Source organism: Macaca mulatta, chromosome 1 (genome assembly GCF_049350105.2).
Source record: "Macaca mulatta isolate MMU2019108-1 chromosome 1, T2T-MMU8v2.0, whole genome shotgun sequence".
Lineage (NCBI taxonomy): Eukaryota > Metazoa > Chordata > Mammalia > Primates > Cercopithecidae > Macaca > Macaca mulatta.
Genome location: NC_133406.1, coordinates 149646 through 165890, shown reverse-complemented (window position 1 = coordinate 165890; position 16245 = coordinate 149646). Strand labels below are relative to the sequence as shown.

At 52.9% G+C, this 16245-nt stretch overlaps 1 protein-coding gene across 2 annotated transcripts; it reads right to left on the bottom strand.

Annotated features, from left to right (window-relative positions):
• Positions 1–1047: 1047 nt before the first annotated feature.
• SH3BP5L (SH3 binding domain protein 5 like) lies at positions 1048–16206 on the bottom strand. Of its 2 annotated transcripts, XM_015128312.3 has the most exons (7): positions 16159–16206; positions 15079–15692; positions 7205–7267; positions 6921–7049; positions 4974–5135; positions 3522–3695; positions 1048–2945 (listed from the first exon to the last, which is right to left on the bottom strand). In XM_015128312.3, exons 2-7 carry the CDS (start codon positions 15259–15261, stop codon positions 2475–2477), a joined length of 1182 nt encoding a protein of 393 aa, XP_014983798.1. In that variant the 5' UTR covers positions 15262–15692; positions 16159–16206; the 3' UTR covers positions 1048–2474.
• Positions 16207–16245: the final 39 nt, after the last annotated feature.

The window sequence follows — 16245 nt, the reverse complement described above, 5'->3', positions numbered from 1 at the left end:
AGATGTATAGGAGATTTAAATTAAAAAAAATTTAAAGCCCACTCACCCAAAAACATAAGCCATGCATTTTCATAGCAGCTTCTCTAGTAATAAAATATTATGATACCCATCTGCCAAGTCAGGGAAGGCAGGCTCAAACTCCCGGACAGCACCCGTTCGAGGGCTCAGTGAGTGCTCAGTACACGGTGGCCCAGATGGCCCCTTGGATGGCGCCCACAGCCACCAGGGCCACTGCTCTGATGGTGTGCCTCCAATCCTTGGCCTTCATCCTGCCCCCGACCTCCATGGTTTCCGGTCTTCCTCCCTGCCAGCACCTTCTTCTTCCCTTGGCTGACCTCTTCTAAAAACGCCAAACACTGGCACACCCCAAGTGCAGCTCAGGCTAAACAAAGCCTTTTGCTCTTCTTCAAAGCTCCTGGAGTTCACATTCCTATCCGATCTCCCACCTGTGAGTTCAAGTGCCCTCAAACTCCTCCCACCCCTCAGCCAGTCAAGCCCTGACTTGGAAGTCACCTTTTATCTAGGTTTTAATTTCAGAGAAACAATGGATAATTCATAATGTCACTTACATCCTAAACACTGCAGTGGACAAAAATACCACCTACCTGAAATTTAAGTGGATACACTATATGGATAAATCTGGCATCACTACTTTTGTCCTTCCTCTGCCTTCATGCTCACATCCAGACACATCTAAGATCCCACCCCTCTGGCGCTCTCATCTCTTAGCTCAGAGCCCACTCCACCCAGCAGGCCCCTTTCTACCAAACCCTCTCCTGGCACCCGTCACCTCACACAGCATGGCCCCACGAGGCACCAACTCCTCCCCTGCTTGTCTACACTTGCCCTGTACATGACCACCCTGGCCATGGGGCCTTGCACGTCCCCAAGAGCATGCATAGCGCGGCTCACTCAATCTGGTCCTTCACCTCCCTTCCCTGACCACACCATCTAAAGAGCCCGTCGCCTCACCCTGCTCTTTCCTCCCCCAACCCTTGCCTCATCTTTGCGCCTTTTCTCTTCCTCCAGCAAGGACAGTAGAAGTTAACTGTTACATAAACTACTTTATTTAAATAAAACCAGTAAAGACCTTTTCCCCCTTACACACCAGCACACGCACGCCCTCCCTCCCTTTCCGCTCTCTGCCCATGGCCACCTCAAACCCCGAGGTTCTCATCGTGACCAACCTCCCTCAACCTGTAGACCCTGTGTGGAGTCCAGATGCCCACTCATCCCAGTCGCTGGCAGAACATGGGCCTAGACAAGAGCTCTCCACTATCCTGGGGTGGGTCAAAAGGAAGGACCAGTTCTCCCAAGGCACCCAGGTCTGGTGTGGCTTCCCTACAAACTGGGAGCACTGTCCCAGGCAGCTGGAGCTGCTCCCCACGGAGGGCAGGACTTTTCACCCCAAGCCAACCCCTCCCTGTAACAAAGGTAGTGAAGAGGGTTGGCAGCCAAGCTTGAGTGTGCCCCGAGGGATCCTGCGGTAGGTATTGAGTTTGGGTAAGAGCAAGGGAGAGCAATTGAGCACCAAATTCCCTAACCCCGCCCTGCAGGAGGGTGCTAAGTCAGTTCAGCATCCTCTACCCAGAAAAAGTAAACACAACTGTGCAGCAAGTGAGGGTGGGAATGACGGGCCTAAGCCTCCAGGACCTCGTGACTTCACCCCCACCACGGGCCCTCTTAGGGACCCACTAGCACCTTGGCAATGTTGAGGACCCAGCCCAGCGGAAACACCGCACCCACAGGAGCCAGTCTGGAGTGGGTGATGTTCCCTATGTTGACAGTGGGGTTGGGTTTCTCTCCCTGACACCAGCTTCCTGCAGGTTCTGTAAGCTCTGCTTTGGGGCACATTGCAGAGCGCCTCGGCTCATGAAAGGGAACGCTGAAGGGAAAGGTGTCTTCCAGAGGCACACAGCACGTCTTACAGGTTACACACGCGCGGGCCGGAACAGGACGGGGGTGCAGGGCGCAGCAGCATATCCAGGGTGCCCTCCAGAGTTGCCTTGGGAAGGGGGGCGGGGCCAGAAAACCAACGGGAGGGGTGCCTGTCCGTCCCCTCCGACCGGAGTACGCAGGCCCAACACCCATTTTCTCTGATGAGCTTCCCAGTGCCTTCCAGACCCAGTTCCCTGAGGGAAAAAGCCAAACAGATGGAAAGAGAGGGAGCAGAAAGGGAAAGCAAAGGGTCAATGCCCTGCAGATTGTGATGAGCCAGCAGCAGGGGCAGGCAGAGCGCCGAGGGCAAGCCTTCCGGACGGGTAAGGCAAACAGAGCTGCCTGCTGAAGGGAAGGGGGAGGCTGTGAGAACGCCAGGGCAGGCACAGAGGACTCGACACAGCTGGCCTCTCCAGGGAAGCACTGGAGAAGGGGACCTCCGGGAAGCCGAGGCCCCAGAGGAGAGGGCGTGAGAAGCCTGGGGGCCCCGACCGGCCCAGGACAGCAGATTCAAGCCAGGAACGCCGGTCCCTCCACTACAGGCTGACACTGCGCTGGTGCCGACCCCCACGGACTCCGCCGTCGCTGCCCCGGCGCCCTCCACTCCGGGTTCCCAGCTCTTGGCCGTCCAGACTGACGTGGTCCGAGAGGCCTCGCAAGTGCTCCACGGAGTCGCACTTCTGCAGGTCCGAAGCCACCGTGCGCAGGCTCAGCAGACTCAGGGTGTCGGTGTCGGGGGCGGGGCCGGGCCCCAGGCTGCTGCCCTCCTCCAGCCCCGCACCCTCGGCCCCCTCAATCCCGCTGTCTCCATCCTCTATGTCCTCAGGTCCTGCTTCAGCCCCCACGGGGGAGGAGCGCCGAGGCCCCAGCGGGTGGGGAGGCAGACCCCCGCGGCGCCGCGCGTGGATCTGCTCGCTGATCTGCTCCAGGTTGCGAAGGGCCACTGAGTAGCGCGTCTTGGCCTGAGCGACCTGCTGCTCCAGTTCTGTTACCTTGGCCTTGTGCTCCTGCAGAGGACAGAACAGAGTCAGGCGACCGGTGATGCACGCCCCACCTTACCCAGCACTCTGCACTGAGGTCTGAGGGCCTGCTCCCCCCCACCCCGAGTACCTGGACAGCTGGCTCAGCACCCACCACAGACCCACCACACCCTTCCCAGCTCCACTCGCTCTCTGGGCTGTTCTTCCCAGCAATCCTGCTCCTGACCTGGGCCCCACCTTCCAGGGCCTTCCTCTCCACCAGCTCCTGCTCATCCTCTCCCCACTGTTCCCCTTCACCCCAGGGCTGGTTCTTCTTCCCCATCCCTGGGTTTCCACCAGTTCTTTTCCTCGTTTACCTCCCTTCTTCCAACTACGTTCGCGCCGTCACCAGCCCCCATCCCTGCCTCCCACTCCTGCAAGGTCATCTGGAACATGTGTGCCACCACCCTTCCCCACCACTGGCCGCTGGCCTCACCTTGGCCACTTCACCAAGATGGCCCAGAGAGGCCGACCAGCATCCCCTCCAGCTGCCCTCACTTTCCATGCCTGCCCCTGCCTGCACCCCTACCTAGCCATTCCTCCTCCCCTCACCCACTCAGCTACCTCCAGGATCTGGCTGAACTGGGCCTTGAGCTCAAAGTAGGGGCGGCTCTTGCCAATGGCCCTCCGGAGCGTCTTCTGCAGGGCTTGGACCCGAGCCTCAGCCTGTTGGCACAGCCGAGTCACTCGCTGGTGCTCCCGCTCACCTCGAAGCCGTTCTTCCTCCGCCTCGTTCACCTGGCCCAGAGGGACACATCACTGAGCCGGGACCCAGGCTTCAGTCTCTGGCATCTGCCCCAGGCTGCCAACCTGAACAATGCCCTGGGGGGAACCCAAACAGGAACATCCTCTGCAAACCCCCAACTGTGTACAGAGCCCGAGACACGCAGGGGAACAGAGCGTCTGTGAGCCTCCAGAGAGCTTATTTCTGTGTCTCTTGGATCTGCTGCCTGACCACTGAGGACCACATCACAGGCACATGCCTCTGAGCCACCTCTTCCCATGTTCTTGCCTCCTGTCACCTGCACCACTGGCTACTCAGCTTTGCTGCTGCCAGGAAAGGGACGCTGGCGCCCACTCAACCACTTGAGCATCAAGGGAATGTGTCAGCACATCACACATCTGCAGCAGCCACTCTCTTCAGGGAGCCCTCAGTGCCAACGGTTAGGGATCTGGGAATGAGAAGAGCCCGTGTGGGGAGCCACAGCTGTACACTGGGTTCTCCAGGTTTCCACACCCTATGTGGGCATCATCCAGGATACGTGGGCCAAGGCTGGATGGGGCTCTGGGGTGCTTCTGCTCAGGGTGTTGGACAGTTGGCCCACTTGTCCTAGTAGACAAAGTGGCTGGAGCCCTCACCTGCTCCCTGTTCCGGGGTAGCTCTAGACTGTTCACCATCCCCTAACCCCTCCCCCAGTGCTGTGTGCTCTCATTTGCACGAGCTCTAGAGTAGAAGTGAGGTGCCCGTTCTGTGCGAGGGGCAGATGAAGAATCACAAGCCACAAACACCCCCTGAGGAGCTGACACCTGCCCTGTGCAAGCTGAAGGTGGCAGACAGGGCCAATGGCAGAGATCCTTCCGCTCCCCAGTCCCCTTTCAGGAGCTTGGAAATGATACATAAATTATACTTCAAAACTCGAAGTGTACTGTCAGAGCTCAAAAGCAGGAAAGGGAGCAGATTCTGAAAACAGACGCGAGGAGTCACACAGCTAAACATAACAAAATGTGAATGTTGAATCCAGAGTATCCACCAGGGATGAATTGTTTGGGTTAGTCCCACACCTGGAGGCGAACGTTCGAGAGCCCAGGATGACATTCTAAGTCAGAGGGAGATGGAATATGGGAGGCACTGGAGGCCAAACAGGACAGAAAACGAGGACCAGGTTTTGCCTGAAACAGAATCAAAGTTGAAAGAAGGCGAGAGTGGAGGAAAGTGTGAGGAGGTTAGGTGATAAAGACATAGCACAGAATGGATGAGAACCAGCGAAGGGGACCTGCTGGCACCGCCCACCTCACCTTGCAGGTGGCATGGTTCAGCATCTCCTGCCACGTGGGGTCCAGTCGGTTCTTGTCGGCCATGACGCCCTGCTCAGCCACAAACACCATTTCCCGAGCAGCGTTGTGCATGCTCACGGCTCGCTCATACCGCAGCGCTGCCTTCTGTGTCTCCTGCTGAGCCTGGGGGGAGAGGGATATCAGGACGGGGAATCCCGAGGGACCCCAGCTGCCCATGGAGACCCGTAATAGATGTGAGGATAAGAGAAGGAGGAAGGCCTACTAGCAATGTCGGCTTCATTTCCCAAACTGTGCTGAGGATAAATGCCAAGGAAGCAACATTCTATAAAGAATATTTCATAAGGATATGGACTAGAAGAAATAAAAATTTTGCCAGTGGAGGGTAGGTGTGTGAAATCCAGCACTCCCAAAGGCTGCTAGCCTTTTGCCTAGGGAAAACAAAGGAAAATACAAACCATTTTAGTGTAAGGTGGTTAGCACCATGGACAGAGTCTTACAGAAAAGATGACCTTGAGACCATCAATTCCATGTTCAGCAGGCAAGCTGAAGGAAATAATCGGACAAGTTCAGAGACAGTCATCACAGCCACACCAACCCAGCAAAAAACGAAACAAACCTAACTTTTCAGTTACAGGACATTGGTTAAATAAATAACAGTACATCTAATATAAGAAAATAAGCTGGGCGCAGTGGCTTCTGCCTGTGAGCCCGTCTACTTGTGAGGCTGAGGGAGGAGGATTATTGAGCCTAGGAGTTTGAGGTTACAGTGAGCTATGATCACACCACTGTACTCCAGTCTGGGCAACAGAGCAAGACCCCATCTCTTAAAAAAAAGAAATATTCACTAATCAGTCCTTTAAAATGACAGCATGGATGTATAGTGATTGACCTGGAACCATGTGATAATGCTAGTAAAAGAACGAAACAGCACACACCGTGTAATCTCATTTTGGCGGAGATATATATATATATATAACCTCCCCTGTAAGTGTGCCTTTCACATGCAAACCAACCAACCAATCCAAAGCCTGGATCCCCAACTAGCTCCTTTACCTACTTCTCACCCACCAAGCCAATATTTCCTCTGCCCTAAGTCATCCCAGGGCCAGGTACTAGACAATTAGAGGCCACCCCTATAGCCCAGGGCCTAGCAAAATTATTCCAACTATCCACTCCTAAGCTTATCCAAACTTGTCTACCCTGCCTCACCTACTCCTTTCCACAAAAATCACAATAAGGCTCCACGCTATGCTTTCTCCTTCACTTCTTCTGCCTCCTGAAGGACCCCAGTTGCTTCCCAGTGTGGCCCTGCATGGCATGGTATGTCCCCTCCTCTTGGGAACAAACTCTTCTTCCAAGGCAGTTGTCTCTGTATCTGTCACCTCAACATGCAGGATGAAAACAAATCCCAGGAAACAAAATGCATGAAACGTGCATGGTAGGATTTTGGGTGGTTTTTGTTTCCTTCTTATTTTATTATGTTTTTCCAAAGGTGAACACACACTATTTGTTAAAAATAATTTGTTACAGAAAAAAGGGGTGTGGGATGGGGAAAAGAGTGAGGAGAAAGCAAAGAAAAGATTCAGAAGAGAGACATGAACCAAAGGGAAGAGGAAATGGCAGTAGATGAAAACAGCAGGATGTTAGAACTGACATATCTGATATACCCTAAAGCCTGGTTCCTGATACGCAGAAGGCACTTAAATATTAGCAGGGCTGAACTAAATGTTCTCCCACACCCTCCCTCACCATTTTATAGACCATGAGCCCAGGGCCCACGGTGGTAAAGGAACCTCTGAGCCCACAGAGCTTGTCCCGACCAGCAGGTCTAGCCCAGGGTTCTACCCTCAGGTCTGGTGCTTTGTCTCTCACTTCACATAGAGACAGAAGAATCCAGGGACAGGCTCAGCATGTAGCCTTCCGCAAACATGGGTCAGCCAGCCATACCTCCTTAGCCAGCCGCCGAGCCTCATAGTAGGGCCGGGCTTTCTCGATGCAGCTTCCCAAGTGGGAACCCTGTGTATTCAGTTTCCTCGCCGACTCCTGCAGGATCCTCCGATAGGTGGTCCTGGCCTCCTGGAAAGGAACAAGGCAAAGGAAAGGCACATGTTTGGGTCCCAGCTCCTCTCGTTTCTCAGACACACCCCTCCCACTGCCACTGCCTCAATCTGGGAAAGACACAGAGATGCTTCCAAGGACCAGCCCAAGCACACAAGGAAGAAAACACTCACATCCAGCTGAAGTTCCACCTGGTTGATCTCCTCGCTGGCCTGGTTCAGGTGCTCCAGCTCCTCCTGCCACAGAGAGGGGTGGCAAATTAGTGCGGTGGAAGGAAGTAGCCTTGAGTGAACTGTGCAAGGCAGGAGCAACAGAGAGAGAGCGCGCGCCCCACTTGCCCAGGGAAAGGAGGTGAGGCACTCAGGAAAGGAAAGAAGACATGGAGATTGCCACATACTTTCTTGTCTATCTGGGAGCTGACATATACAATCTCACGTAATCCTCACAACTCTACCTTGTTTTGGGTAGTAAAACCCCACTTTTCAGGATGAAGAAATTGAGGTTTGGAGAATGCAACACCAATATGCACAGCGTGCAGTTGTGGTGAGTCCTCACGCTCTCCATCAGATTGCGGCACTTCCTCAAATGGAGGGGTCTTCTTGGACCTGAGGGCTCTCTCTCTGCGAGAGGATGGCCACCTGGACCAGGGCAGGGCCACTCAGTCAACACATGTCTACTGAATACTTATCACCTCTCGGGACCCTGACACCTGAGAATTCAGGACATAGAGGTGGCAGCTTACAGCCTGTGAGGAAACCCAGCAGGTCAGCCGCAGGCCCTGGGCAGTATGTGCAGCCTTGTGAGGGGTGGGTGTGGGTGCCCTCTGGGCAGCAAGGTCACCCACCTGGGTGGCAGCAGGTCAGGGTAGGATGCCTGGAACACTTGCTCCCCAGCTGGGAGGGCTTCATAGACACAAAAGTGCCAGTGGATGGCTGGGCGCGGTGGCTCACGCCTGTAATCCCAGCACTTTGGGAGGCCGAGGCAGGCAGATCACCTGAGGTCAGGAGTTCGAGAGCAGCCTGAGCAACACGGTGAAACCCCGTCTCTACTAAAAATACAAAAATTAGCTGGGCGTGGCAGCGTGCACCTTTAGTCCCAGCTACTCAGGAGGCTGAGGCAGGAGAATCACTTGAACCTGGGAGGCAGAGGCTGCAGGGAGCCGAGATCGCGCAACTGCACTCCAGCCTGGGCGACACAGCGAGACTGTCTAAAAAAATTAAATGCCAGTGAAGAACAAAGGGCCAAGGAACCAAAGGGGAGCAGGTACCCTGGGCAGACAAGTTGGCAGCTGAGAAGGTCAGTAAGGCTACAGCACCATGGGAGGTAGTACCAGGCGTTTTTGCAATGGCAAAAGGGTCTCTCAGAGCCTGGTGCCAATGTAACGAAAGCCTGGGGGAGCCAGGGAGAAAAAAGTGGAGGCTGGGACGGGCGTGGTGGCTCACACCTGTAATCCCAGCACTTTGGGAGGCAGAGATAGGCGGATCACTTGAGGCCAGGAGCTCAAGACTGGCCTGGCCAACAGGGTGAAGCCCTGTCTCTAGTAAAAATACAAAAATTAGCTGGGTGTGATGGCACACACCTATAATCCCAGCTACTTGGGAGGCTGAGGCATGAGAGTCACTTGAACCTGGGGGGCAGGGGTTGCAGCAAGGCCAGATCGTGCCACCGCACTCCAGCCTAGGTGACACAGTGAGACTCCATCTCAAAGAAAAAAAAAAAAAGGTGGAGGCTGTCTGTAGTATTCCAGGTGGCAGAGGAGAGGGCAGATCCCAAGGAAACGCAGGACGCAGAATCACAGGGGCTTGGTGGATGACTAAGGTCAAGATTAGGAAAGTGTATAGAGTCCAAGAAGCCTTTGGCCTGCTTGGGCAATGGGTGACCATGACCGCAGGTCCCTGCAGAGCAGATCCTGTGGGAAGGAGAGACCTGGGGAGAAGTCGCTGGACAAGCTGGTTTGAGTGTCTCCCTGGCCCCTGGAAGGACTGGAGAGAGAAGCAATAGAACCATCCAGGGCTTTCCATGAAATGGCAGAGAGCTGAAAGGGGTACTGGCCTCAAGTCATTCTCCCTTGCCCGAGAAAACACAAAAGTTCCCAGAGCCCCTGGTGAGCCAAGGACACTACTGAGGAGCAGTGCTGGTCTGTGCCAAGGGCCTTGTGCCAGGAAATACCTGGTGCCGAGCTACAGGATTTGCTTTCACCAGCCCCTGCTGTCTCTGGACAGGAGGCTAGACAGGCCAGAGGGACCCAGCCCAGCAAGTGCCTGCTGCCCAGACCCATGACCTGCACTTGGCAGCAATCCCACAATCACTTCCCATTCACATGGCTGTGATGTTGGCCCCCACTCACCTCATTCAGGCCTTTCAGCAACCCAGTGCGGGAGTCAGGCTGACACGCACAATCTTCCTTTTAGTCCCTTCTATCCCTTCTATCCTCCCCCCATCCCCTGCCTTGATCCTGCAAAGATTTGGGTCAGCAGGTAAGAATACAGGAAACCAGTGTAACATGTTAATTACAGTAAAAGGAAGAACACAAAGGTAGAAACCTGTCATGTAATGAGGATGAGGATATGAAATGCACACACCTGCAACAGTGTAGACCCTGCCTAAGGAGGGCCACAAATCTGGCTCTAAACTAGGGGTATCCAATCTTTTTGCTTCCCTGGAACACACTGAAAGAAGAACTGTCCTGGGCTACACATAAAATACACTAACACTAGCTATAGCTGATGAACTAAAAAAAAAAAAAAAAAATCGTGGCCTGGCGCAGTGGCTCACACCTGTAATCCTAGCACTTCAGGAGGCCGAGGTGGGCAGACTGCCTGAGCTCAGGAGTTTGAGACCAGCCTGGGCAACATGATGCAAAGCCCATCTCTACTAAAATACAAAAACAATAGCTGGGTGTGGTGGTGCACACCTGTAGTCCCAGCTACTGGGATGGCTGAGGCAGGAGAATCACTTGAATCTGGGAGGCGGAGGTTGCAGTGGTCCGAGATTGTGCCACTGCACTCCAGCCTGGGTGAGAGAGCAAGACTGTCTCCAAAAAGAAATCGCAAAAAAATCTCATCATGTTTTAAGACAAGTTTACAAATTTGTATTGGGCGGTGTTCAAAGCCATCCTGGGCTGCATGCGGCCCGCAGGCCACTGGTTGAACAAGCTTGCTCTCGACTCTCTTGAAGAGATCTACTCAACAGAAATGTAACAGGAGCTGCACGTGGAATTTTTAATTCTAGAAGCCACATTTTTTAAAAGTAAAAAATAAAAACAAAATGAGTGAAATTATAAAAATATATTTAACCCAATATATCCAAAATACCATTTCGACTTGCGGTCAGCATAAAATAATATTATTATCCATACTTACACTTTTTTAAACTAAGTCTTCAAAATCCATATGCACTTGACTCTTAGGACACATCTCAACCTAGACCATGGCATGTGGCTCCTGTGTTGGATGGCGAAGGTCTAAAAGTTGTTGTATTTGGGTAGATGCATCTACAGTGTCACACAACGCAGTGTCCATAAAATAACTATTCTGGAAGAACAGGCAGCCAACACAGCTCAGGACCCCAGAGGAGGCACAGGGTCAGCACCAGCACTACCAGACACATAGAACTCCAGGTTTCACAGCCTTCCTAACAGGGACATCACCATCAACTGACATGGTCACCCTAACTGGCCCTAAAAACGCAATGTCTGTCAAGGTGAAAGGCAACCTATCTCCCTGGGGGCCCAGCTTCCTGTGGCTTGACGTGGCCTACAGGGGCTTTTAGGCTATCTGGGAGATGAGTGACCAGTTCTTTCAGCACCTCCTCTGGAATATTCTTTCTCAGCTCCTTCGCATTTGATAGATGAGAAACAACCAGGCAGAAAATTAGTGACAGACTTGGGTCTGGATCCAGGACCAACCTTTGATCTCACTTTCCTTCCACTGTGACCACCGTCCTGGGACTGAGGACACCGTTGGAAGGACATCTCAGTACAGAAGGAAGTGCTGTCATCTAGGAAAACCACAGCCTGGGTAGGAAAAGGGCAGGGCTTGGAAATGCAGCAAACATTGACTGCGGGAGTTCAGTTGGTAAAGGCCACCCTGCAATGTTCATGTGGCAAATCAAAGTCCAAGACTGGACCCTCACTGGATTCCATGGCCTAAAACGCTCCCAGTCACCAACTTCCAGCTCCTGACAAGACAATCAACGCACCGGACGGCTCAGCATCGGCTGTGACTACTGGAAAAAGGACAGGAAGAGCTGTTGCTGTTTGCAAGTGGCAGGAGTGGGCATTATCTTTCCATATGGGAACTAGCATCCCAACAGCACCTCCAACAATTTACAAAAAGCCATCTGCTGATGGGATCTGTCCCCTCAGAGTCACAAAGCTCTATCTAACAGGACAAGACGATGCCTGGGGAGCAAAGCAGCCTGGAGGGCAAGGTCAGCACGGGAAGGAGGGAGAGAGCCTGCCTCGGGGATACCCAGGGAAAGGCTGAGCAGGAATCCACTGAGGACCTGGGACGGTTTTGGGCAGTCAGCAACACATTCCATTTGGCCTGCTTCACCAGGGACTCCTGGCACTCAGCTGAAATGGAATTCGAGGAGGACAAAGTCTGAATCAGCATGCATTATCCATCAGTGAGCCAGCAGCCAGCAGGGAGGGTGACCTTCCCAGGGCACAGCAGTCAAATTCCCAGGATGCCAGGACACTGAATCAAAGGCATGGGGACTCAGGCTGCAGATGCTCCCACCCCACCTCGTCTTTTGTGCAGACCATCAAAAGACTCAAGCTAATGGTAACTGGGGCCAGGGTGATGACTGTCGTGTGAAAGCTAAATCCATACTTCTAGATGAGGTCACAGAGGTTGCAAAGTCACCCTAAAGAGTTTGGAAAGGAGCAGGTAAACGAGTGCACTCACAGCTGAGGAAAGAACGCAACCACTAAGAGGAGGCTCAAAAGTCACAGAACAGACCCAGGTCCATCCTAGATCCACGCTCCTTTCCTCTTCCCTCCACTGGAGCCCTCTCGGAAGTCTGAGGATGAGCCTGGAGGACTCAAAAGAACTCCACTAAGATCGTGACATGCAGACACAGTCAGCAGCCTTCCCTGGAGGGACAGCACACTCCAGGTAGGCACCAGCTGACTTTCTTCCAACTTCCAGTGGAATTCCACCATAAATGGCCATGGAGTTGCCTGCCTGCGAAGGATCCCCAGCCCCAGGTCAGAGAGGGCCTCATCCTAAGGACAGCCTTTCTGGGAGGTTCAGAAAATATCGAAACAGGTGCCCTACCTTTGGGATATACCTGGCCCAGTGGATTTGGCTCTGACTGCAACATTAGAATCCCTTCTCACCCCACCCAGACTAAGAGAATCCACGTGTCTAGAAAGGCTCAGGTAAGGGTATTTTGGAAGCTCCCTGGTGACTTTTTATGGACTCTGGATGGAAATCCAGTAAACGCACTGAGAATCCAGAGAAATGAACACCCACTTAAAGCACTGAAACACGTGATCAGAGCAATGTGCACGGTCTGGTGAACTGTCAACACTAAAAGGGACCTCGAAAGACGAACACCCCAATCTCCTCCTCATCTTGAAAGCCCAACCACAGAAAGGCAAAATGCCACCGGCCTCCTCCAGGAAGGGCTACCTCTCTCCCACAGCAAGAAGACACGAACTCCCTGCTGAGGTCAGAGCACTGGCCTAGCCACACCTGTGTCATCAAATGAGGGAAGCTATTACTAGACCTTCCCTCCCTATACAACCTACAACACTCCACAACGTGCTGTGCAGTTTAGCAAGAGAGACCAGAGTCTGGTTTACCCTCCTTGCACCAGTGACACCACAAGCTCACTGGAGGCAAAGTAAACCTTACGCCAGCTCAGTGTACTCCAACTCTCACAGAGCGCATCTGATACAAGAGTCAGTGATGACAGAATGTTCTATTTCTGCACTGTCGGTACTGCTTTTTTTTTTTTTTTTTTTTTTTTTTTTCCCCTGAGACGGAGTTTCGCTCTTGTCACCCAGGCTGGAGTGCAGTGGCACAATCTCAGCTCACTGCAACCTCTGCCTCCTGGGTTCAAGTGATTCTCCTGCCTCAACCTCCCAAGTAGCTGGGATGACAGGCACCCGCCACAACACCCGGCTAATTGTTTTTATTTTTAGTAGAGACAGGGTTTCACCATGTTGGCCAGGCTGGTCTCGAGCTTCTGACCTCAACTGATCCACCTGCCTCTGCCTCCCAAAGTGCTGGGATTATAGGTGTGAGCCACCACGTCCGGCCGAGGAACTGCATTTTTACATGTTAATTTTAATTGATTGTGTTTAAGTAGCCACATGCAGCTAGTCCACCCTATTAAACAGCACAGTGCAAGTATGACTCTTCCTACTACTACCATTGCGGACACTGGAAAAATACACAGGAGTGGCAGAGGCCAAGTAAAGAGACCACAGTCGATTCTCCTCTGCAGAAACCTCCTCTGGAGCAGGGCAAGGAAGGCTGCAGGGAGGCACATAATGCTCATTACACAGCCCTCCTCCGCAAGCAACAGAGTGAGAGCTCTTTCCCAAAGTGGTATCTACAAACTATCACCAAGGAACAAGCAAAAAGGGTTTGAGAAAGAACTGTAGACTTGTGTCAGAGCAGAGCAAGAATGAGTTGTGCAAATCAGCTAAACCAACTGCTCACTTTACAGATGAAGAAACTGAGGCTCACAAATGTAAAGAAACTTCCATAAAAATCATAAATCATGGGGTTGGAGGTAGCATGAAACTCAGCCCAAGGCTTTTTTCACTACAACTGATTTCCTCAGAGGATGATAAATCTGTAGAATTAGCAAGAGAAACTGGCTGTTTTCAATGCAATGTCAGGCACAGCAGAAATAAATTACTGACTCATGCCAGAAACGAATGGCTCACCACTGCTCCATTATAAGCATGGACACAGCAGAAGAGGAACCCACACACACACACATATCCCAGGAACCCACACAGAGAGAGAAGGAAGAATGCCAGGACTGGCTTTGATTTCTTCCCAACTCACTGGAGTAATCCCATAAAGGTTTGCTGACAGGTAAGCCTAGGAATTTGAGCCTTCGTATGTTCTTGCTCACCCATGGAAGAGTCACCTCCACAACATCAGAGTCTTGGAGATGTGACCGGACCAAATGGCAGACTCAAGACCCAAACATGCAGAAGCATCCTCGTCATCACCTGCCCAAGAAGCTTTCTCAGGAAGTCCTTCTCAGCCAATCTCCTGAAACACTGCAACCCAGCTTTGACTGGCCAGGCATCTCTTCCACATGGAGTTGGTCTTCCTCACTTCCTCACCTTCCCCAGGTCTCCTACACAAAGATCTGCCTGTCCTACTAACTAGACTGTAGACACTCCAAGGCAATAAATGCTCTTCCATTCCTTTAGGAGATCCACCATCCTGAGGGCCAGGTGTGTATGTTACTAAGGATTGGCCACAACAAAAGTTACAAATCCTTGAACATATGGGGTTTCTTTATAGATCTCAAGTTGATGCTACCTTTATAACACTGGACAGGTCTGTTTACCAGAGTGAAACACATTATCAGTGAAACACAATGTGGGCTGCACATCCCTGGAAGGTACTGCTGAGAAGGTGAGAAAGGGGAAAAGATTCTCTCACGCAGCCTCAAAACTGCCTCCCAATATCAAAGTCATCTCCTCTCACACAGCATCCCTAACTAAGGTGGCAGCCCCTCTGCAAAGTACAACACTCCTACCCTCCACTGACCTAAAGTGTGCCTCCTCCATCTGCTGCCAAGTGACACTTTGCTCCTTCAGTGAAGCTTTCAGCAATGCCTGCCAAGCACTCAGGCCAGGCCTTTCTCTGCACTCCCTCAGCACTTCAGACACACAACTCTTTTGGAACTTGTCACATTACTCTGCAATGATTTGTTGACAAACTTGTTCTCCTTTCCTGCCCCAGCTGACTGGGGACAGAATAAGTCTAAGCTCTCATTCATCCGACACTCTTTAGGGAGGCTGGAATCAGGGCTCTCCTCCTCTCCCTGCTCTCAGTGTTCTCACCTGTATTCTAGGATCCAGTTCTTCCTCCTCTCTTGGGGACAATTTGGCCTCACTGCTGCTGCTTCCACCTCCTCCTGGCTCTTCTGCGACTGGGCTCCTGGGGACTTCATCCTCTGCCACTTCAGGCCGCAGTTCCCCCTGTGGGGTTTCCCGCCCTCCTGGAACCTGTCTGAGCTCGGCCATGCTGACAGGGAGAGGGCAGAGCCCTATGCACAAGAGAGGACTGACATGCTGGGACCAGGGCCCCAGCTTGGGGCTTCCTGGGTTCTAGATGGCCAGGAGAAGGGTTTCTCTTCTCAAAAGGCAGAAAACGTGGGCACAGGAAGAACCTCACACTAGGTTAGAGGTTGACATTCAAGTTGTCAGTGGGGTTCTTAGAGCTCAAGCCTTGTCTGTGCAAAAGTTCTTCCCTTCCCGCCACAGGGAGTCCACTATGAGAAACCCGGAGCAACAGCTCCAAGGCGGGGGGCAAAGGGGGCTTGGATCCTGGGCCGAGGCCTGCTAGGAGGAGCACCATTCGGGAGGGTGGAGGCAGGCGCCTCCAGGCTGTGGTGGCAGCTGGAGAGAGAAGGTTGGGCCCGAACTGAGGCTGTAGGATGAGCGTCTCTGGAGAGCTGCAGAGAAACAAAGGCCAGGTCATGTCAGCATCAAAACCGCGGCCACCAGCCCCTTCCAACTCTACATAGCCTCCCAAAAGCTACACTCTCACCACGCCCCCACCCATGTATTCCGACCAGTCCCTACCTCAACTTCTCTCCTTAGCCTTCAAGGACTTCAGATTCTACTCTTCCTCCATCCCAGCTCCTCTCGACCCAGCCCCTCCGCAGCCAGCGCCTTCGAGACTTTCCTCTGCACCCCTAGGCTTTCCTCCATCTCCTGCGGTCCCCCGCTCTTCCCACTCCACCCCCGCCCGGCTTTGCGATTCACCTTGTAACCCCGAGCCCCACCCCACCTTTTCTGTCCAACCCCAGAGACGATCTAAGCCTCCCGTCTCCAATTCCACACTCTTCTGCAATCCCAAGGACCCTACTCCCGGCCATTCTACCCAGCCATGCGCAAAAGCCCCCCTCACAGCCTTACCTCAGTTTACATTCCCGTCCGCGGAGCTTCTAGGCAGCAAACAATCTTCCCCCTCCCTCCCCGCAACAAGCCGATCCAACCAAAAAC